This window comes from Tursiops truncatus, chromosome 15 (assembly GCF_011762595.2).
Source record: "Tursiops truncatus isolate mTurTru1 chromosome 15, mTurTru1.mat.Y, whole genome shotgun sequence".
In the NCBI taxonomy this organism is placed as follows: Eukaryota; Metazoa; Chordata; class Mammalia; order Artiodactyla; family Delphinidae; genus Tursiops; species Tursiops truncatus.
In genome coordinates, this window is record NC_047048.1 from 44095889 (window position 1) to 44118272 (window position 22384).

General features: G+C 42.1%; 2 protein-coding genes and 1 long non-coding RNA gene across 6 annotated transcripts in view; 1 reads left to right on the forward strand and 2 right to left on the reverse strand.

The window, feature by feature from the left end:
- NINL (ninein like) overlaps window positions 1-3687 on the reverse strand; it is a 124591-nt gene extending 120904 nt beyond the window's left edge. For all 3 annotated transcript variants that reach the window (XM_073792637.1, XM_073792636.1, XM_073792635.1), the window contains exon 1: window positions 3634-3687. The gene's annotated coding sequence lies outside the window, so the exon portion shown is untranslated. The remainder of the gene's footprint in view (window positions 1-3633) is intronic.
- NANP (N-acetylneuraminic acid phosphatase) lies at window positions 122-13173 on the reverse strand. 2 transcript variants are annotated; one of them, XM_019927576.3, is made up of 3 exons: window positions 13043-13173; window positions 6158-6827; window positions 122-3692 (listed from the first exon to the last, which is right to left on the reverse strand). In XM_019927576.3, the coding sequence occupies exons 1-2, from the start codon at window positions 13130-13132 to the stop codon at window positions 6171-6173; spliced, it is 747 nt and encodes a 248-aa protein (XP_019783135.1). In that variant the 5' UTR covers window positions 13133-13173; the 3' UTR covers window positions 122-3692; window positions 6158-6170. The 2 variants fall into 2 exon arrangements, with proteins under 2 accessions (XP_019783135.1, XP_019783133.1); XM_019927574.3 differs by having other exon boundaries at window positions 122-5418.
- The window catches only part of LOC141276515 (uncharacterized), a 25319-nt gene continuing 16011 nt past the window's right edge, over window positions 13077-22384 (forward strand). Inside the window, exon 1 of the long non-coding RNA XR_012326203.1 lies at window positions 13077-13203. This is a non-coding gene — a long non-coding RNA (uncharacterized lncRNA). The remainder of the gene's footprint in view (window positions 13204-22384) is intronic.

Here is a 22384-nt window from a genome sequence, read left to right on the forward strand (position 1 = left end):
TTTCCACAAACTTTGCTCATTCCAAGGAGTTAAATGTAACAACAGCGCTGTTTTCAGAGGAGCACTGTGAATATCTTATTTCAATGACATCTGCTGGACACTCAGTGAAGCACCATATGTGTGATTTTCAAAGTGTATTTTGCCAACTATTATTTTATTTACTTTATTGTGTTTTCAAGCACAGATTTCAAACTTGGGAGATGTACAAAAAGATTAAACACACATCTCTAATTATTAGGAACTCAGCAAGTATAATATGGGTGATATAAACCAACAAATAAACCGTCATAAAATTTAACTTTTAAATCATTTAAAATTGTACAATTTAGGGGCATTAGTACATTCACAATGCTGTGAAACCATCACCACTATCTAGTTCTAGAAAATTTTCATCACCCCAGAAACTCTGTATCCATAATGCAGTCGCTCTTCATTCCTGTTTCAGTAAATTAAGTCATTTATCATCTGTCACTTTAAAAAAGCCTGGGTTGAGGATCTTTTCCATAGGTCAGGCTGATACCCAGAAAAAAAAAATCATAACATCTTCCAAGAAATCCATGGAAATAACTGTATTGTCAATGTCACATATGTGAAGACTGGTTAAAAAAGTATGCTTTGACCCATCAAGGTCATGTGACTTTTCTGTACTTTTTTTTTTGGCCACATTGTGAGGCTTGCAGGATCTTTGTTCCCTGACCAGGGATTGAACCCAGGCCCCGGCAGTGAAAGCACCAAGCCCTAACCACTGGACCGCCAGGGAATCCTCTATACTGTTAAACTTCATTGTAAAAGTATAAATTGAATGTACTGCACTCAAAAGGATTTTATTATAAAGAAATCTGAGTTTACGTCTTAGAAGTGATCATAGGAACAGAGTTGCCAAAAAAAATAAATATCTATGTACAAGCAATGTTGAAAATTCAGAAACACAGAACATAAGGAGACCCACCATGATGATGAAAGTCAGAGAAGGAATGCTGTATACAAGAATACAGAGAATAAGGAAGTTGGGGAAAAGATCTTAAGAAATAAGCTGCATATATAATTTAAACAAAAAAGCTGTGGGCATGCTGTAAGTCTCTACTTCAAATGAGCAGCCTTTCTCAAGCTGTGGGTAGTGACTATGAGGCACAGGCACTTGACCTACATTGAACACAGACTAGAAGAGAACAGCTTCCACAATAAAGGCAAAAGAAGGAAGTACCCAGCTAATACTGCTTCTACCCCAAACCCAATGGAAACTATCATAAAGGAATTTAAACACACACACCAGGAAAACAGGCGCTGACAACAAAACTGTGGAAGCCAGAAAGCATATGGACGAGTGGCAAAGGAGTCAGTAGATTCAAGAAAGCTGAGTCTAGACCAGCTTTTCTAAACGCTGAGAAATCATGAGGTGCACAGTGACTCCTCCAAAGATTCAGGCACTGATACCACCAGATGCCTCAGTCATGAAGGAGAAGAGGGAGCTGAGTTAAGGAGGATGGGGTAAAAGGTGTTCCAAATACAAACGGAGGGAATTCCCTGGCGGTCCAGCAGTTAGGACTCGGTGCTCTCACTGCCGGGGCCTCAGGTTCGATCCCTGGTTGGGGAACTAAGATCCCGAAAGCCGCATGGCGTGGCCAAAAGAAAAAAGAAAAAGAACGAAAACACGCAAATACAAATAGATCCCTAGACCCCTGCCCCCTCCAACCTGAAGTCCTCATTCAACAGAAGTCACAATGTTTCTATGGAAAGAGTAAAACAGAGGGTCTCTAGACCGGGAGAGAGCACACACAACTGAGCTCAGGTACAAGAGGAACAGGGATTAAGTGACCACATGCCTCTCCCCCCACCACACACCTCCTTCCCACTCAGCTCCCAGGTGCTGACATCAGACCTCTACCCTCCGTCAGGAGTCAGAGATTCTTCACTAGGGAGCTAGACCAAGAGGAAAGACCTTCAGACACTGACCCCAGGGGTTCTTCATATAACTGCCTACCCAGATACACTATAGAAAAGGAACCTCTGAGTTTACAAGACCCAGCCACTCTTGCGGAGCTTCCAATCAGCATTTCCATCCTTTCTCGTGTGGTTCACTGGGCATTTAAGGAAAGCCTCTAGGGTGAACAAATAGACCCAAATAAACAGATCAGAGACACATGGAAGATACAGTGGATTCCGTGGATTCTTCAAAAACTTGAAAAAAATTTGAGAGGTAATATTCCACTCAAAACAAAAATGAATGTTAATCAGGGTCCGCATGCCACAGCTACTGAGCCCACGTGCTGCAACAACTGAAGCCCTCACGCCTAGAGCCCGTGCTCCGCAACAAGAAGCTGCCGCAATGAGAAGCCTGCGCACTGCAACAAAGAGTATCCCCCTCTCGCCACAACTAGAGAAAGCCCGCACGCAACGAAGACCCAACACAGCCAAAAAAAAACCATTAAGAAGGAACACTTATATAAATCAACATACTCCAATAAAATTCTTTAGGGCATCCCTGGTGGCGCAGTGGTTGAGAGTCCGCCTGCCGACGCAGCGGACACGGTTCGTGTTCCGGTCTGGGAAGATCCCACATGCCGCGGAGCGGCTGGGCCCGTGAGCCATGGCCGCTGAGCCTGCGCGTCCGGAGCCTGTGCTCCGCAACGGGAGAGGCCACAACAGTGAGAGGCCCGTGTACTGAAAAAAAATTTTTTTTAAAAAGGGAAGGAACACTTAGAAAATCGAAGAAACTTGGATATTGAAATACATGATGCCAGGCAGGAAAGAAAATTCAATAGGATTGAAAGGTAAAGTTGAAGAAACCTTCCAAAAAGCATTATAGAACAAAATAAGAGATGGAAAAATAGGAGAGAAAAGAAAAGAAAGTGGAAGGTCAGTAGAGGAGGTCCAACATCCGAATAGTACGAGTTCCAGAAAAAGGAAGCGGGAAACACAGTGGTGAAGCAATTATCAATTAAGTAATTACATTTTTCCAGGACATAAGGTTTTGTTTGGAAAGGTTCAAGAGTGCCAAGAGTAGAGGATGAAAGCATAACAAGATACATCATTATTGACCACAGGGGAAAAACCAAAGTTCTAAGAGCTTCAAGAGAAAAAGAAAATTGTCACTTAAAATGGCTGCTAGACCACAGAGCAATGCCTTTGAAATTCTGAATGACATCCAACTACATGCTGTTAAACTATCAATGATGGGAGAAGAGAATAAAGGCATTTTCAGACACTTAAGATCTGAATATTTTTCTCTCTCACATTTATAGGGAAACTACTCAGGATGCATGCCACCAAAGGGGGAACAAATCAAAAAAGGGAATACACAGGGCACAGGACATCCAACCTAAGAGGCAAAGGGAAACTCCAGGATGGTGATATGTACCAGAAGAGGGCAATTAGACTGGGGCAGAAGCAAGGGCTTCACAGCTGTACTGACCTCAAAGTGAACAACTGGCCCAGTGAAAGCCAATGGAACCATCACCTTTATCAACAACAGTGGAAGGCTGAGATCAAAGATGTATGCTCCTAACATGAACGACTCACAGAAGCTTCATAACTTTTTAAATCAGTTTCTTAGCAAGATCATTGCCTCCTAAAACTGAAAAGCAGGAATAAAAACCTGCCTGAATCAGAGGAATTCTATATACTCATACCTACCTATATATGCAGATACACAGGAACTGCTGACAGCAGAGGCCTTTAGGGCAGGCGGGTTGCTGGAAAAGAGATGAGACGGACTTTTTGCTATTCACGTTTTCATTCTTTGACTTGTGTACCACAAATACTTGTACAAGTACCACAAGTACTTGTTCAAAAATGAAAAAAATATATTCCCCAATTTAAAAAATGATGGAATGAAAACAACCTGAGCATCATGCATAGCAAGGAAGTAGTTTTGTTTGTTAAATATATATTTAATATACACACGCTGATATTAACTAAATGTTCACTATAAATGTGTTTAATGGGTTGTGACAGAAAATGTTTCCTATTGTGGGTTGCAAAGAAATCTGAAAGTGCTAAACCAAGTACCTCTGTAACTAAGAAAACTGTCTTTCCTACAATATTCACACTTGCTGGGTCCTGGGCACCACCATATCTAAGATGTTCATGCACCAGTGGGTGGACATGTGTATGGAACCAGAAAACATCCATCATTGTGTCAGTGTTCCAGGGGCAGCATCCACTCGTGTCTACTCTAGGCCTTCCTCTGTAATGAGTGTTTGGGAGAGCCTCTGGACAATTGAGAATTTATGGCTTTCTAGGAGTATGGGAAACTATGAAAAACAAAATATTATTCTAAAACAAAAACATTATTAATAAAATAGGTCTATTCCAAGATTTCTTAATATCTTCTGTAACATTCCACTCAGAAGGCAGAAAACCACAAAGTTCTTCCCTAAGGAAAAGTGCAAATGGAATGTAATATTACATTACCAAAAACTCAATTATTTCATTCCCCGCCACATCACTTTTGCTGACGAACTGCTCATATAACATCCTAGGAGGTCTGCTGCCGTGATCCGGGAGCAATGAGCCTTCTCAGTGAGCACAGTGAACGTGCCATGTCTAGACCCATCCTGTGGGTGAGCTGAAAGGACAAGCTCTCAGCACCACACTCAGCCCACTGGAGAAATCATGCACACAACTATTTTCCTGTCAACATCCTCCAACTTAACAATTTTCAAATAGCTACAATTATAATTGAGGTCACATGGACACCGTACCTGGAAGAGCTATACACAAACATTCCCTGTCCACAAACGTTCAGCTTCAGAGCGAACAGTCAAGGGCACAATCACATTTTTAAAAATTAAGAGTGAGAAGCGCAACAGGCACATGCACAATGGCAGAGGATCCTGTTCTTCGCAGAATACTTGAAGGAGCCCTAGCTAAATACACCCCAACTACCGAACATCTTACACTAGTAGTTTCCTATACAAAAGTTAAAAAAAAACACCCTACCAAAAAACAACCCTAATCATTATTTCTTTTTTCCTTAATTAACCATTTTACTCTAAGTTTGGCTGGTGAAATCATGAGACTTTCTAGCCTAATGGTCTTGAGACATTTTTCTAGTTGCAAGATGCCTCCCTATGGAGTTTTAATTACTAAGCTCAAAGCAAACTCTGAACTGGATACAGAAATCTGTGAAACAATGACATAGTTCCCAAAATTTTAAAAACAGGAGACTTAAGGCAGATGGTGACACCAAAAAGAGCCAGTCAAGTATTAAAATGGCACTCTGGAAATGGTTCATAGCAAAACCTAATTTTCTACTAGTTTTCATCATATGGGTGAAACTATCCAGTCAGCAGACAACAGATGCGGGCAGCACGATTAGGCCACACCAAGGCAACTTCCAGGAAAGTGACTTCTGGGGCCATGTGGCTTGCACTCATCCACAGCAAGACAGACTGGTCCCTCAACCTCACTGCGTACCTGGGAAAAGATAGTAAAAGTACTTCCATAAGAGGTAAAGACTAACAGGAACCTATAAGCTCACCCTGGAAAGATGTGAAAATGTAACGGAAAAGGAGCACCATGTGCTGATTTTAACAGCTTTTTTACTGGAGGAATTTATTGGTCATGTACACACCATAGGAAAATTATCCCCCCCCAACCCAAAGGTAATGCAGAAAAATTAGATTCATAAGAGAAGTATACGTACCAAGTAGGCAAAAATATGGTGCATGTTTTTGAAACAGAAAATATGAAAATAATTTCACTGTGAAATGCCTTGATTTGCGAGTTGGTACTTAGATTAACCAGATCCAACTGCTCTAATAAATCTCTAGTATATATGTTTTAGAATAACTATTTTTAAAAAAATACCTATTTTTAAGCCAAAACATAAAATCTGTATTTGTGCACCCATGTATAAGTTATCCTCCTTGGTATCTTCATAGTTCCAAGATGCTAAGAGATTAACAAAGTAATTTTTAAAAAATATCTCAAGCCACAGATTAACAAATATACTTCCTCAAGTTTTCTGGGTTACCCTACTAAAAATAACTTATAATAATGTACTCTGGATTTTCAGATATAAATACCAGTCAATGGTTGGTTGGCCATTACATGACAAGTATAATTATCCTTAGAACTAGGTCATAGTATATAGAATGCCTTAACTTTTCTTAGTTCAAACCCTGTAATTTGACCCTAAAATTCGTAAGCATACCCTTTTCTGTGCTTTAAGCAGACACACTGACTTTGCAGTCTATACTTTGTAAGAGAGCAGGTAACTCTAGCACGGAAGAAACTATATAATGCGGCCTGGGGGATGACTTCAACGGCACCATTCCATTTTTATTTATCCAGACTGTTGCCTTCAGCCCTGCATTGAGGCCTCCTTGTATATCGGTTTCTAGTGTGTCACCAACCATCACACAGTCCCCAGGCTGTACTCCAAGGAGATCACAGGAGTAATAAAATATGGAAGGTGCCGGTTTCTCCTCTTTCTGCTCTCCACCTACAACAATAGCGTCAAAATAGGACTGACAGGCACAAGCCTTGATCTTCTCCCTCTGGGTCTGTTGTTCTCCATTTGTTAATAAAAGTAGGCGGACCTCCTTTCGAAGTTCAGTGAGCATGGCTTTGACATCTTCTGCTAGTGTCATATGCTGTAAACGTGTAGATTTCCACAGGAAATAACATTCTTCAGCTAATTTCCTATTGGCCGCACCACCTTTTGTTTCCTGGATTGCTTCTTCCCAGTGTGAAGTCCTGAGGTCAGTAATGCAGCTTTTAGAAGGATGAAAACATTCCTTGCTGAGCTTAACTTGAACTTTGTTACAGATGATTTCAGCCTCTTCTTTGTAATGGTATTTTGATTGTAAGAGCTTTATCACCTAAATAAAGGAAAATAACTCCATCAACATACTTCATGTCTTTAATACTTATCCTGTGAGCCTATAAACCCAGAGCACAGACAGATTCTAACTCCACTCCTTTGTCTTAAGGAAGCTCTATTACTACACCATTTCTGTTGGGAATTGGTCTTATTTTTAAAGAACACAAGAGTGAAGATTTCCCAACCTTTCTAGACAACTCATTCATATTTTTTTACCAATTTTTTCTAAGAAGATTCTTTATATATATATATATATATATAATAAGAATCCCTCATTTGTCAGTTTAAGTCTACCACCTTTCATTCTGGTCATGAAGACATGAAAATAAAACTGTGCTTATATTTAGTAAAACATAAAATTTCTAACAACTGATATTTAGACTCTTCCCAGAAATAACGCTAGTTCACCTAACCTTTCCTCATCTTATCCATTTTACGTTCTGAAGGCCTAAATTAGGTCCTAAAGGGGACCTAATTCTGTACTTTTAAAAACAGGTATATGTAGCTCTAATGGAATCAGGCACGTTCTGTGACCTCAGCAGTTTAATGATGGTGCTTCTTCCAAACTTAGGATTCCAGATAAAAAACTTCAAGTAGTTCTGAGTCTCCCTCTTTGTCACACTGGTTCTGAATCCCTTATCATAATCTTTCTTATGTTCCCACAGCTCTTTATCTTGACTTTTTATGAGATTAGGTTCTTATCCCTTTGGCCTATCTTCTTACCAAGATGCTAATGTGGCAAAGCATTATGCCCAGTACTCACATATATTATTTCGAATCTTTCCTGCAACTCTGCAAGGGAATTTCCTTTCTGAGATGAGGGAATGGAAGTTTAGACCTGATAAATAACTTGCCCTAGCTGAGATTTAAGCCCATACTTGCCTAACTCCACAGGCCACATGCTTGCGTTTATACTATGTATTCGGCACTGGAGACTGGACCCTTTGTCCTCATGAACTTATCTGGTGCGGAAAATAACCACCACAAATGCTGGGTTGAGTGCCTTGACAGTCACACAAAAAACTGGAAATAAAATGTAAGGAGCAACCCCAGGGTTGTTGGGTAAGGAGGGCAGAGGAAGGAACATTTAAACCAAGGCGTTACCAAGCCCAAAGGTGGGGATGGGAGGAGGATAAAATCATTCTAGACTGAAGGAACAGCACAAAGACACAGTACTTGAAATTCTGTGAACTGGGAAAGGCAAGAAGCTGAGCTCAGCCACAGTGGAAGGCAAGTGAGGGCGAGTCCTAGAGATGAGGCTGGGTAGGCTGTAGCTACCGAAATTCCCTTGGCACACCTTATGTCCATACATGCCAAAGGCTTCATACTGCAAGTGCTTGGGCTTCTCTGCCTGGGAGCTTTATCTCGCCATAGGGGCACCCATGCACATAGGCTGGAGCCAGAGTATAGCCCAAGAAGCAGGTCTCAACCAATAAGAAGCAGATATTGGTGGGTTGCCCCTTGGAAGGGACAAGTAAAGTATGTCTACATGTGTCTCCCAGAGTCCCCAACCGTTCACACAGTTCCCTGCTCATGAACACAGACTGTATTAGATTCCTTCCCTTCCCTGTCTGACTCCACCACTCCCTACAGTGCTTCCTAGGGTCACCTTCCAAGCGAACTGCTTGCAGTTGAAGCCGCCTGTCCCAGGGACATCTGGGAAAGTCGATCATGCCAAGGCAATTTTGGATCTTTGAGGATGAGGGCAATGCACACAGCTGGGGCTAAAGATTTTCTGTTGTTGAAGTGAAGCAGTCAAAGTCAAGTTAAATTGTTACCCTAAACTCTATAGGGAATAAATGATCTGCTACTCACACCAGACACTCAATTCACCTACTGAAAAGGGGAAAGAGCTGAAGAGACACATTCTTCCTCAAGCTATTTGTGTTAATCACAAAACATAATAGTTAAGAAAAGTCTTACTAGTCAGAGAAAAATAAACCAGCCCTGAGAATTTTAGGTGAAGGGAAAACTTTGAAATTTCTTGCTTTATAAAGTTAAAATTCAATGAACAAATCAAGCCTTTTCAATCTCCATAGTTATGTCACCATCTTTTCTAGCAATATCAACTAAATTACTCCTGAGCTATGACTGAAGGTCACTATACAGTTTTAGCAACGCTACTGCTACACAATAAAAGGACACAGGCCTCTAGGACTCCACAGTACTTGCGATTCAACAGGAACTGGCTCACAGTTCATAAATGAAAGCTCCCAATAAAGATCCAGTTTCCTATAAACTGCAATTGGCAGTTTGTTAAGCACATTCTTGGGATCTGAAAAAGCAGATTAGCTCACCTTAAAGGGGAGATTCTTGTAGAAGTATATTGCTCCCAAGTTTCAAAACTGCCTCCCATTACATTCCCTGAATTAACTTTGCCATTTCGTCACACAGAAACTAATTACATATTCATTTGGAACAACAAGTGGCATTTTAATAATATTAACAGCTTTGGGAAAGATGTTTATCAGTCGTTCACATATTAATATTAGTTCAAACAGAAATAATACCTAAGGTGAATTAGTCCACATTACTGGTGCAAACTCTCCTAACACCTGCACTGAGAGAATGGGAGTCTAAATTTAATTGGGGATGGAGGGAAAAGATCTCTAATTTAGAGGTGTGATGACATTCTGCATAAGGTAAGTCAGGCCTGAAAAGGATTCTGAGTAGAATGAGCCCACTAGGCACGTACAGGCCTGAAGAAGGGAGAGCTAAGACAGTGAGAGAGGGGAGATCAATTTCTAGACACAATATAAACTCAAATTCCATCTACTTCAAAACTCTATTTAAGGCTCTATCGCAACACATACAAAAAGGAAACTCTGTCCTACTTCCTACTTTCTGGACCCAGACTTAAATACCATTAGTACTAGTGTTTAGCTGTGATTTAAAAAGACTTTTTGAGGGCCAGTGTGGGAACCATATAACACATATGATAAAGATATGAAGTGGCTGAATTCTAAATAAAACTATTTTAAAAAATACATGCTCACAAAACATGATGGCTGCATACAGACTAACAATTCAAGCAGCCCTCCTGTTATTTATTTTTTTTGTGGTACGCGGGCCTCTCACTGCTGTGGTCTCTCCCATTGCGGAGCACAGGCTCCAGACGCGCAGGCTCAGCAGCCATGGCTCACAGGCCCAGCCGCTCCGCGGCATGATCTTCCCGGACCGGGGCACGAACCCGTGTCCCCTGCATCGGCAGGCGGACTCTCAACCACTGCGCCACCAGGGAAGCCCCCTCCTGTTATTTTTAGTTCAAGTCTTTGTTCAAACATCATCTACTCTATGTGGCCTAATCTGACCAACCTATTTTAAAAATGCAATTCCTTCTCCCCTCCACTTTTTCTGACACACTTATAAATAAAAGCACATTTATTACGTTCACTGTCATACCCATTAGAAAGCAAACTCAAAAATGCAGAAATCTTTTTTGCTTTGTTCTCTGAGAAACCCCAATTTTCTGGAGAAGCCTTCTTCTTGAGTAGTGACACTGAAAGAGGGTGGAAATAGCTTTCCCAGATGATTTAAAAATAAATTAAAGCTGATAGCCAATATTTTGTAATAACTATAAATGGAAAGTAACCTTTAAAAATTGTATATATATAAAAAAAGAGGCTGAAAAAAGAAAAAAAATTAAAGTGATATATAGTCAGTATGACTCCTTTTCCTCAAGCCCAAGGCAATGGCTAGACCTTTCCCCCTCCCTCCTTTCATAAATCATTCAGTGATTCAGAAAGCTGGCATGTTACATTTGAATAGGCTAACATTTGTGGGTGTTGTATTCTTATGTGATAAAGCGATCCTAGATCCTTGTATAGTTAATTCTGCACATTTCATAGGATATTTATAAAGCAAATGGTAAGAGAACCAAGTCTGGAGAACTGGACTTTTATCCATCCATTCAACATTCACCCTGTGTCAAACACAGGGTGATGAATAAGACAGTTTGTTCTCTCTTAAGAAGCTCACTATTTAGCTGTGGGCATGTGAGTTGGAATGTGGAGGATGAACTGGACATGGTAAGCCTGGCATCAAGACCATAGTAACAGTCTTGGTGAGAGACAAGTCCAGCTTTAACTAAGACAAGGACAGAGGGGATGTGCAGGAGAGGACACACTTGGTGACAGAGTGGACAGTGGTATAATTCTGGAACACTGGACTGTATGTACTTCCCATGCATTACATTAAACCTAGCTGATAGGGTTTCTGAGAACTAATTTCACTATTCAAATATCACTATTTAAAGATTTGAGGCTTAGAGCAGTTAACTAACTTGTTCGGGTGCTTTCACCTAGGTATTGGGAGAGCTGTGATTCAATCTCAACTGTCTAATTTTAAAGCCTAAACTCTTGGCGTATAGCAAGGATTGGAATAAAACAAGAACTTAATGACAACACACTGGACTTGGCCTGCCAAAAACACACAGGTAAATATGTACAGTTTGCAGCTAGAGATACTGGAGACAATATAGCAGGGGATGGTGCCCCTGAGGTCAAGATCAAAGGCATGAAGGGACAGTCAACAGTGTATAATATTTTGGTAAAGTCATTAAGACAGATTTAAAATGTCCAGGATTCTGGCAATTTGGGAGGTGCCTATAGATGGTGAGTTTATTTCATTCTAGTGGCAAAACAAAAAAACCACACTACAGTGGTTTTGGGAATACACAGGAAGTAGAAACATGGAGATAATGGTATAGATTTCTCTTGAAAAACATGGCTGTCAAGAGAGGTAGTATCTTGTGGAGAAATAAGGGTCCAAGGGAAGCGTTCTTTTTAAAGTACTGGGCATTTTAAAAGATTCTGCATGAATTATTCACATTTGCTTATTTTTTTTAAGCTCAAAAATTGACATAGGTTTGTTGGCCTTTTTTTATTTTTTGAAATAATTGTATAAAATAATCGTTAACATTTTTCCAATGCATATTTTGGAGAATCATTCTGCTAAATTGTTATACACAGTATCTCAATTAATTCCCCAAAACAGTCTTTTAAAGTTGGCCCTAGTGTCGTATTGTAATACAGATGAGAAACTGAGGCACTGAGTTGCATTATTTGCCCGAGATCTCAGAGAAAATTGTGGAGCCAAGATTCAAACCCAAGAAATGTGCAAGCTGACTATTTATGATTAAACACTGATTATATTGCTTATGGAGTATCATAAGAGAGTGTAAAGACATCTTTATCAAACAAATAAAAACAGAGTATTGGACGGGCTTCCCTGGTGGCGCAGTGGTTGAGAGTCCGCCTGCCGATGCAGGGGACACGGGTTCATGCCCCGGTCCGGGAAGATCCCACATGCCACGGAGCGGCTGGGCCCGTGAGCCATGGCCGCTGAGCCTGCGCGTCCAAAGCCTGTGCTCCACAACGGGAGAGGCCACGACAGTGAGAGGCCCGCGTACCGGAAAAAAAAAAAAAAAAAATAGAGTATTGGACAGATCCGAAAACGCAGCAGGTGTGGAATGCACCGAGAAAGAGGACGAAGAGGCTGAAGATCCAGGGAGACACAACCTAACTAATGAAGCATGAAGAGGACGGGACACTCAGGGCTGAAAGGATTTAGCTTCTGAAAGTGGGTTTTTCAAATATGGTAATCCTCAGTTTTCTCTTTAAAGCTGAATGCAGACGAAAGAAAGCAGGGGTGGCTTCGGGTCTTGAACAGCACAGGAAAGGTCTGAAAGAGCATCAGTAGGTACAGAAAGGGGAGGATGCGGCGGAGCAAGGCCTCGTGAAGGTAAACCTACTGAGGGTCACACGCACGGCAGGAACACCTGCGGAGAAAACTCCCTCGAGTCGATAAAGTCCAGGCTCAAAGGTCCAACGAAGAGCACGCGGTGGGAGACCAGTCTCCCGCGGTCAGTCCCGGAGAGCCGGGTGCCCGCTCGTCCCGGCGGGTCCAAACCTGTCCCGGCAGAAAGCCAGGCGCCTGGCGCGCGCCCGCCTTTCTGTGCGGAGGCGACTCTGCCCTTGTGGCAGTTTGGCGACATCCTTCCGGAAGCCCGAGCGCTGGGAGCGCCCTCAGGTCGCAGACTCCCCGCTCTCTGAGCGAGGCCGCCGCCGCGGGCCGGCACGAAGGGCCTCCGGGACCAGGGGCGCCGCCGCGGAGGGAGCAGACAGGGCAGTGGGCCGGCGGCCCAAGGGGGCGAGAGAGCGCGCGGGGCGGGGCGCCGGGCTCGCCAGAGGGAAGCAGTAGCCGGAACGTTACCTCCAACATGCCCTTCCGACTCGCCCCGGCCGTGTCGATGAGCGTGTTGTCCAAGTCGAAGAAGACAGCCCGCACCCGGCTCAGCCCCATGCCGCCGCCGCCTGCGCGACGCGCCAACTCGTAGCCGCCGCGCGCGCCTGCGCGAAACGGGCCGGCGGACGGTAAATACCGGGGCGCAGCCGCGAGGCCGCCCGACCCTTGCCCACCGCCGGGGAACTCCCGCGAGATGTCCCCATACCTGAGTGGCGGGGAACAGCGACGTCCCGCGAGACTCCGGAATCGTGGTCCTAGGGAGGGCCGGGGACTCGCCGCCGTCATGATGCTAGCGGTTGTCTCAGTCGCTGACGTGTAGGGGGTGGTCGGAAGCGCGGCTTCCTTCTTGGTGCCTCTCTGTGCTTACCTCTTTTCTCATTTTGCACTCCTTGCGTGAGGAGGACGTCGTGACTGCCCGCGGGAGGTTTTCTGCGCCTTGTGGCGACCGGGAGGAGACAGAACAAGGGGCTTTTCCGGTCGGACCGGGTGTCCTGGCCCACGCAGCTCAGGCGGCTTCCGAGCGTGGCCGGGTCGGGGGTGTGTGTGTGTGGTTACGAGTCTGCGGCCCCGCTGGATGGCAGGAGCCGGCTCAGAGCTGGGGGACGTGTTGGAAAGGTGTATCCTGGATTTTGGAGCCGTTGTTTGACGGCTCTGCCTGAAGACCGAGGGCTCCGTAGTGTCTGCCCGATGTTTTGTCCACCGATTTGATGGCTTTTCCTGAAGCCTTGCATTTTCCGGTCCCTGGGTGTCTTTTTTACTTGGATGATTTTCAGGTATAGCCAGAGGCTGAGGTACCTAGAGAGTCTGTTAAACCTGCAGAAGGTCAGTAACAGTTGTTTGCTTTCTGCTGTTAGCAGAATAAGGATCGTGGAACTAATCTCTAATCTTCTGTCCAAATTGTCTCTGTTGGGTAACCTTACCGAAATTTGGACATGTGGTCATCATCAGTGACCAGAAATTGTCTATCAGGTAGAACAGGGCCACCGGCCAAATCTGGCCTGCCACCAGATTTTGTCGGATCTGTGAGCAGGGTGGTTGTTAACATTTTTTAAAATAATTGAGAAAAGAATCAAAAGAAGTGTATTCATGACACGTGAAAATTATATGAAATTCAAATTTTAGTGTACATAAATAGTATTTACGTATTGTCTTTTGCTGCTTTTACCATACAATAGCAGAGTTGCATAGTTACAAGTGAGACCATATGGCCTGCAAAGCCTAAAATATTTACTATGTGGCACTTTGTAGAAAAAAATCTGCCCACCCCTGAGATACATGATTAACAGTTGGGCTGCTGGTGTTCAGTACCATCAGATCAGTTGTCTTTTTGTTAATAGGTTTTTATTCTGCAGTGGCAGACTACAGTTTCCATGTTTTGGAGCAGAATCGCAGGTGACCTCTCTTTGCTACTGTGGAAAATAAATGAATACCCATGCCTCAAAAACATGACTGTTGATGTGCAGGGCTAGTCTATCAATTTTGGTCATTTAGATTAGCAATCGGCCGAAATTATGAGTGCATTAATTAGAGTTACTTTTTTTAATTGCCTGAATTGTAAGAATAAATTTAGCATAAAACTGCATATGGGCACATGAAGTCTATAGGATTGCAGCCGTTTTTTGTTTGTTTGTTTGTTTCTTTTTGACCACACTGTGAGGCATGTGGGATCTTACTTCCCGGACCAGGGATTGAACCTGTGCCCCCTGCATTGGGAGCGTGGAGCCTTAACCACTGGACCGCCAGGGAAGTCCGTATCCTTTTTCTGATGTGCATATAGTTTATTGAGTTAGGCACAAATCCAAAGTCAGAGAAGGTGCAGCAGTCTGCATGTATAATCAGTCCTCTTGACTTAATGGGTTGGGTGTTTGACAGGTTTCTTTTTGTGACAAGTACTCTAATGGCATTCCATGACCTGTCCAACTTGGCTGCTTGAAGGGAGGTGATGGCCAGGTACAGTACACTGACAACTTTAGTTCCTTCTAATTAAATGTCTCCAGGCTTTAGGTTGTTGCAGTTGATGTTTGTGAACCAGTGAATTTTCCTGTATGCTTTTAAGGTGGTGAAATGTACAGGCTCCTCATTATAAATGAGCCTCAGGTTATTAGTACGTTACTTAACTGGTCAGCTTGACAGATTTAACACTACTACCTAGATGTTTTTGTATTTCCAGGAAGCAAGGTCTAAATAAAAGATTGGTAATTGTGAGACTTGGTCAAGGAACACAAAGTGAAAACTAAACTGCAACACTTGTCTCTCCTGCGTCCTGCAGCATGGCACCATTGCTGTGCAACTGCTGCTACCCAACATTGATCCTGTCTTGTCCTACCCTAGGGAAAGTCTTTCCCAGACCCTTCCCACCCTCCTCTCCTGTACAAGTTCATTACAACTCCATGACTTCAAAAGAGAGGCTTGCCCTGTGGTTTAAACTTTAAAGGTTTTCTCAGAATGGGGCATTGCTCAGTTGAGGGGCAAGATGGAAACAACCAGAAGAGAATTTCACAGGCTCCCACTACATCTACCCACCTATCATCAGCTATAACCACCTACGCTGCCTGATAACCTTAAATGAGCCACCTCTGCTGCCTTCTGTGGCTAGCCCTTTCAGCTGTTTACTAGATTCCTGCCCCTACTTGAGGACATCTTTTCAGCAATTCTTTCCTCCTCTCTTTTACATCAAAATTTTCCCATCTGTTGGATACACCCCTCTCACTCCCAATACTTTATTGAAAGTACTCTTGCCAAGTCACCAGTGACCTTCAGCTTGCTAAATCCAATAGCATTTCTGGCCCCATCTTCCTTCTCTTAATCAGCAACATTTCACGTAGCTCGTCCTTTTCCCCGCCTTGGCTTTCAAATTTTCTTTTCTGCTCCTGACTACTCTTCACAGTCTCCTTTGCTGGTTCCCCCTCATCTCACTGACTTTCTGTGGTTCAGTGGCTCCAGGGCTGCCTAACTACACTCACTGCCTTGGAGAATCTCATTCATTCACTTGCATGACTTTGAATACCATCTATATATTATATGCTGATGACTCATAAAATGCTATCTCCTCTGATCCCTTGAGAATTAGCTTGGCCAAAGAATAGAAAAATAAAGCCAATAAACATTTGAGAGGTGGTTAATCACACTTGTATTTTAAGAAATGCAAATCCAAACTACAGTATGATGTCATTGTTAACATATAGGATAAGCAAAAGTTAAATGTCTAGGGCCTCCCTGGTGGTGCAGTGGTTAAGAATCTGCCTGCCAATGCAGGGGACAGGGGTTCCAGCCCTGGTCCAGGAAGATCCCACATGCTGTGGAACAACTAAGCCCGTGAGCCACAACTACTAAGCCTGCGCACCTAGAGCCTGTGCTCCACAACAAGAGAAGACACCACAGTGAGAAACCTGTGCAAGGAAGAGTAGCCCCCGCTCTCCACAACTAGAGAAAGCCTGCACACAGCAATGAAGACCCAATGCAGCCAAAAATAAAATAAATAAATAAATTTATTTTAAAAAGTTAAATGTCTAAGTTATACCTCAATATTATTAAAACAAAACAAAAACTAAAAACAGCTTGCTGTACAACCTGGTCCATCTGATCCCATATATGTTACATAAAGTAAAAATTATTCTAGGAATTCCCTGGTGGCACAATGATTAAGAATCCGCCTGCCAATGCTGGGGACACGGGTTCGATCCCTGGTCTGGGAAGATGCCACATACTGCGGAGCAACTAAGCCCGTGTGCCACAGTACTGAAGCCCACACGCCTAAAGCCCTGTGCCCTGCAACGAGAAGCCAATGCAATGAGAAGCCCGCACACCGCAATGAAGAGTAGCCCCTGCTCACCGCAACTAGAGAAAGCCTGCGCACAGCAACGAAGACCCAATGCAGCCAAAAATAAATAAATTTATTTTAAAAATTATTCTAACTCATTAACACATGATTTTTTTCCTCTGCAAAATGGAGATTCCAATCCTAACTTGCAGGTTGGTTGAGAGGGTAAAATATGGCAATGATTACCTGGGACAGGACAGTTGCTCTGTAAATGCTAACAATCATTTTCCACAAGACCCTGTCTATACCAGGAGTGCATCAGCCTGAATAAAGTGCTGAGAGAAGGAGTGCTGGGACGATGTTGCAAGTGCCCTGAATGAGGGCATAAGATCTGGGGAATATTCCTTGTGAAGAGGCCTAGTTGACCGAGAACCAGCTGAGGCTCTGAGCCCCAGATGGGACAGTGCAGGTCACGAGATGTCAGACATGAGCAAAGGACACCCACCATTGTATTGAGCAGAGAAGGCACTACTGGAAGGCAACAGGTTAGGAGTACCCACCAGAGGCTGGGCTGTCCTCCCTTTCCCTAGCAGAGAGTCCTCTCTTGGGTGGGCAAGGCATTGGAGGAAGTAGAGCTAGAGGCTAAAAAAGGGTGTGATCCTGAGAATGTCCCTGGAAATTCCCAAGCCTGGGGAATGGCCTCCTCTTGTTTTAAAAAAAAAAGTATTAGTCCTGTCAGAGAAGAAAAGAACTATGGGCAGCTTCCTAAGAATAGGCCCAGGGTGTAGGTATCAGAACACAGCCTATCCTGACATGATACTGACTCTGAGCAGAAAGTTTGTCCTCTTTGTGCCTCTGAAATAATGAAGTTTTACTATTAGTAATATTTAACACTTATTGAGCATTTAATATACACCATAGATGGTTCCCAGTGTCATACAAGATTTCCTCATTCAATCCTCACAACGATCCTATTAAGTGGTTATTTTTTTACCCATCTTTTTCAGATGAGGAAACTGAGAGTTTAAATACGTTTCTCAAAGTGATGGAGCCTAGGTCTGAAGTCTCACTGTAAAGGCCATGCTCTTAAACCAGTTGGCCCAGAGTTTCTGCCCAGCCCAATCTTTGAACTTTTGCAACTTGCCTCCCAGCCTGGGGGCTTGAGAGCAGTTCCCCCTTCCACCTGTTGGGAAGGTGTTTCCAGCTTGGCACCTGTCGACTTAAAAAATATTCACAACAGGTCTTCCCTGGTGGCGCAGTGATTGAGAGTCTGCCTGCCGATGCAGGGGACATGGGTTCATGCCCCAGTCCGGGAAGATCCCACATGCCGCAGAGCGGCTGGGCCCGTGAGCCATGGCCGCTGAGCCTGCGTGTCCGGAGCCTGTGCTCCGCAACGGGAGAGGCCCCAACAGTGAGAGGCCCGCGTACCGCAAAAAAAAAAAAAAAAATTCACAACATAAAAGTTGAGAGTTATGTTTTATTCGGCAGGAAATTTTAGGACTTCAAGCCCGGGAGGCAGCATCTCAAGTAACCCTGAGAGAACTGCTCTGAGGAGGTGAGGTGGGGGGGAGCCAAGTTATACAGAAATTTGCAACAAAGGGCAGATAGTCCAAACGTCAAAAGATTATTGTTGGGACTTCCCTGGTGGCGCAGTGGTTAAGACTCTGTGCTCCCACATGCATGCTGCAACTAAAAGTTCGCATGCCACAAGGAGCCGGTGAGCCACAACTAAGGAGCCTGCCTGCCGCAACTAAGACCTGGCACAACCAAATAAATAAATAAAATAAAATAAAAAATAAAATTTCTAAAAATAAAAAAGATTATTGTTAATTAAAGAACACCAGATATCCCAAGTTAAGGAATTTAGTGCTTTTCTATGTATGGGAAGATGCAACAATCTGGGCTCACTGAAATCATTCCTTTGATGTGCACCTCAGCTATCTGGGTATCCTGTGTTTTCACATCCTGAGTTTCCTCAGGGCTCACCATAGGGAGTGATGAGTCTGATGGCTGCTAGATGGCAGGTATTCTTTCCTTCCTGAGTTTCCTTAGGGCTCACTGGCTAACGTTGGAGGGCTGCGATCTCTGATGTCTGTGACTGATAGGGCAGGAAATATTCCATTTCTCAGATCCTCCTCTTGGTCAGGAATTCAACCAATATTTGGGAAACATTTCATGACCAAATTTTGTCCTGTGGCGCTGGGAGGCTCATCCTAGATCAGGCGAAAATTCCTGTTGATGTGCTACTCCAGGAGCTAATTTACGGATTAGGCCCTGTTGATAATTAAAGATTCTCTGGATCCTCTGTCTTACTAGTCTGTTATGATCCAGGAAATGTTTTCCCTTATGGCTTCTTCCCATATCTAGAATCACACTATTACAATTATTCTATAAGAGTCATAAATGTGATCTATCTTCTCAAGATGTTTAGCCATCATCAGTTTTGTTGGAGGCCACATTGAGTACTGTAAAAGACAACAATCTTATAAAATAGACAGGATATAAGTAATGTAGGTAGGAACATTACAAAGTCATAGTGCAGCAGGAAGACAAATCATAAACAATTTGGAAACAAAGAACAAATTAAAACAATCATTAGTGTAATTAGTTGTAATTAGTTGTACTCCAGCTGCACCAAACCACCAAATCCACAGGAGAGCCAACTGGAGAAACCAAACTCTGGAAGGATCAGGTGGAGAGAAAAAGATAAATGTTTCCTCTCTGTTTACAAAGGTATACTTTATCAACTTGTTGTAGGTCATAGCATAAGAGAAAAGGTTTTTCTGGAAAACAAAGCTTTAGCTAGTGTATTTTCAAAAAGTCATAAAGTTATAAATCATACTCATCAGTTCATTCAGTCTCATGTAATTAATTCCTGTTGATCTGGATGAAGTAATCAGGTTTTCCATTAGAGTTTTGTCATTTGTTACCCAGTTCATTGGTATTATCTAGATCTATCAGAAACTTGTATTCGTTTCAAAAGTTCTCTTGAAAATCTTCATTTTGTAAAAGCATCAATGTAAAATAATGATTGTCTATAAAAGTTAAAACTTAAAATAGCATGGAAAAGATTTGAGTACAGTGCAATTAGCAGGAAACCTGTATATTTCTGTGACATAACATTTTTGGATAATAACTAGAATTATGACTGATAACATTATATCAGGACATATCAGATGTTAGGGATTCCTTATAAATTTTGGAATATCTGTATTAATAACATTTATCCATAAACTATAACCTGAGGTTCATCTCCAATCACTTGACAATGTTTCTGAAGTAATTAAACATATCAAATAAACTTAGTTTAACATTCCTCTCTGAGATGTCTCAGAGATGTTCCTTTGAAGCATCCCAGAGTCAGCTGGAGGCTAAAAGAGCTTTAGTTCGATTTGATATTTGGGAAGTTTGTTTAAAAATATCAGAAAGGTTTTTAAAACACAACAGATCATAGGTCTCTATAAAACAATACTTATTCATTTAACCAAACTCACAAATAGATTACTTAAGGGCACAGAAACTCACACAATCTGTTATCAAAAAGGAGCACTCTAAGAAACTTTGTTCAAATTCCAGTCATGTACTACCTTACTTAACAAAATCCATTTACTTAATTAACTTCAATCTAAATTTAGTTAATCCTGACCATGTATAAAATTTTTCCTTAATAAAATGTAATTCCATTCATCATACCTTCTTTACTGAAAACACACATTCTACTTTCGTACTGTATACTGAAATGCTTCCTATTAGCTTTAATTACATGTTTAAATTAGAATCCTCAACTCTTCAAAACCTTAATTTTTAGTGAAAAATAAGAAGTAAGCAATTATGAACTTTCTTTTACATTAGCATTCTGTAGATTGGTGAACATAAATACCAGTGGTAATTTCTAAATACATTCATTTTCTTATAGAGGACATCTCAAGGTGGCACCAAACATTTTCATTAATAGTCCTAAATACCTTTAGTTTCTCTATTTAGTAATTGATGTGTCAGTATCTTATTTTTTTTGCAATTATATAGCTATTCAATAAACCTCCATCACTTAAATTAGCACAACACTAGAACTTTAAGTTACCAAATATCTGTAAAGATCATCTTAAGTAGACATTTCTAAAATATAGTTTGAAAGAGTTTACCCAAAATCTCTTGTCTCATTTACGTATAAAGTCTCATCAAGTTATTTTCCTTGCAACAAGATATAAGGTCTTATTTAACATCTGTTAAACCTAGGTACAATAAAGTATTATACTTAATGACTCTAAAGACATGTCTATAATAAATAGATCAACAAACTTTAATACCAGGTATCAAATTAATATTGAATATTTCCCAGTTCACGTGAACCTGAAAGTCATTCTGGCTGGTTTCTTTATATTTAATTTGTAAGTGCTTTCTTTTAAATTAAATAGAGCTCTTTATAAATTCAACTTTGATAATACCTTCCAGAGGTAGAGATATCTCATATGTATAATGTGCACACAGACATTTAAACAGACAAAACTAGAGATCTCATGGCTTCACTTAAAAAAAAAAACTTAATTATGAATCAGGTATTACAATATAAACTTACTAGTTTACAAAGAACAGTTGGAATACATTAAAGTTGCTTGCTCAGATGACCAAGGCTTTGCTATTTGTAAAGTTCAGCTGAGGTAGCATTCCCAGCGGTTTGAATTTTAAAAGTACCACTTTGTCATTATTTTTTCTCTTGGTTTCAGGTCTTGCCTGACTGAGCTAATGAGGCTCAGTCCCAGGTCCTCGGGCCTGTAGTTACATTTCTGGTTTGTAGAGATTGGCAAGAGAAAGACAGTTGCTTTTAGTTCCCCAAAGAACAGGTCTGTCACCAAAAGGATACAAAAAGATTGATTTGTCCAACTATGTATTATATCAGTGAGAAAATTTCTAACTAACTGAAGTTTACTATGTCAACTACAAATTGGCACTTGCCACCTACTTCTACAAGAATTAAATCATGTGCTGCTGCAGCTGATGACTTTCAACACCCCCTGAAAGGAGTTCAGGGTGGAGAGCAGAAATGAGGTGCTCTGTGCTCTGGGAAAAACTGGCAGAACAGGTCTTCAGATAGTTAGATACTTTAAGGAGCTGATTTTATGAGCCCAATTCTTATGTCTCCTCATATGTAGAAAAGCACTAAAATCTTTCATGGTGATGTCTGCTCCTCGTGACTAGCAGTAACCCTCAACAGACTAGCAGAAACCTTCGGCAAAAAACATGTGCTTGATTGCATGTACTCCCCCTTCACCAAAATCACATATATACTGACCTTTCCCCGACCTGTTTGGAGCAGTTTCTCAGAGCTATCTGAGTTACTGTCTCCCAGGCTATAGTCCTCATTTTGCCCCAAATAAAACTTAACTCACAACTCTCCCGTTGTGCATTTTTTTAATACCACAACGATGGCTTCCCTGGTGGCGCAGTGGTTGAGAGTCCGCCTGCTGATGCAGGGGACACGGGTTTGTGCCGCGGTCTGGGAAGATCCCACATGCCGCGGAGCGGCTAGGCCCGTGAGCTATGGCCGCTGA

Excerpts from the sequence above, each read along its gene's own strand:
- NANP (XM_019927576.3), bottom strand. The coding sequence starts at position 13,132 with ATGGGGCTGAGCCGGGTGCGGGCTGTCTTCTTCGACTTGGACAACACG. Across the intron at positions 6,828-13,042 it reads GTCGGAAGGGCATGTTGGAG|GTGATAAAGCTCTTACAATC; the intron begins GTAACGTTCCGG and ends TCCTTTATTTAG.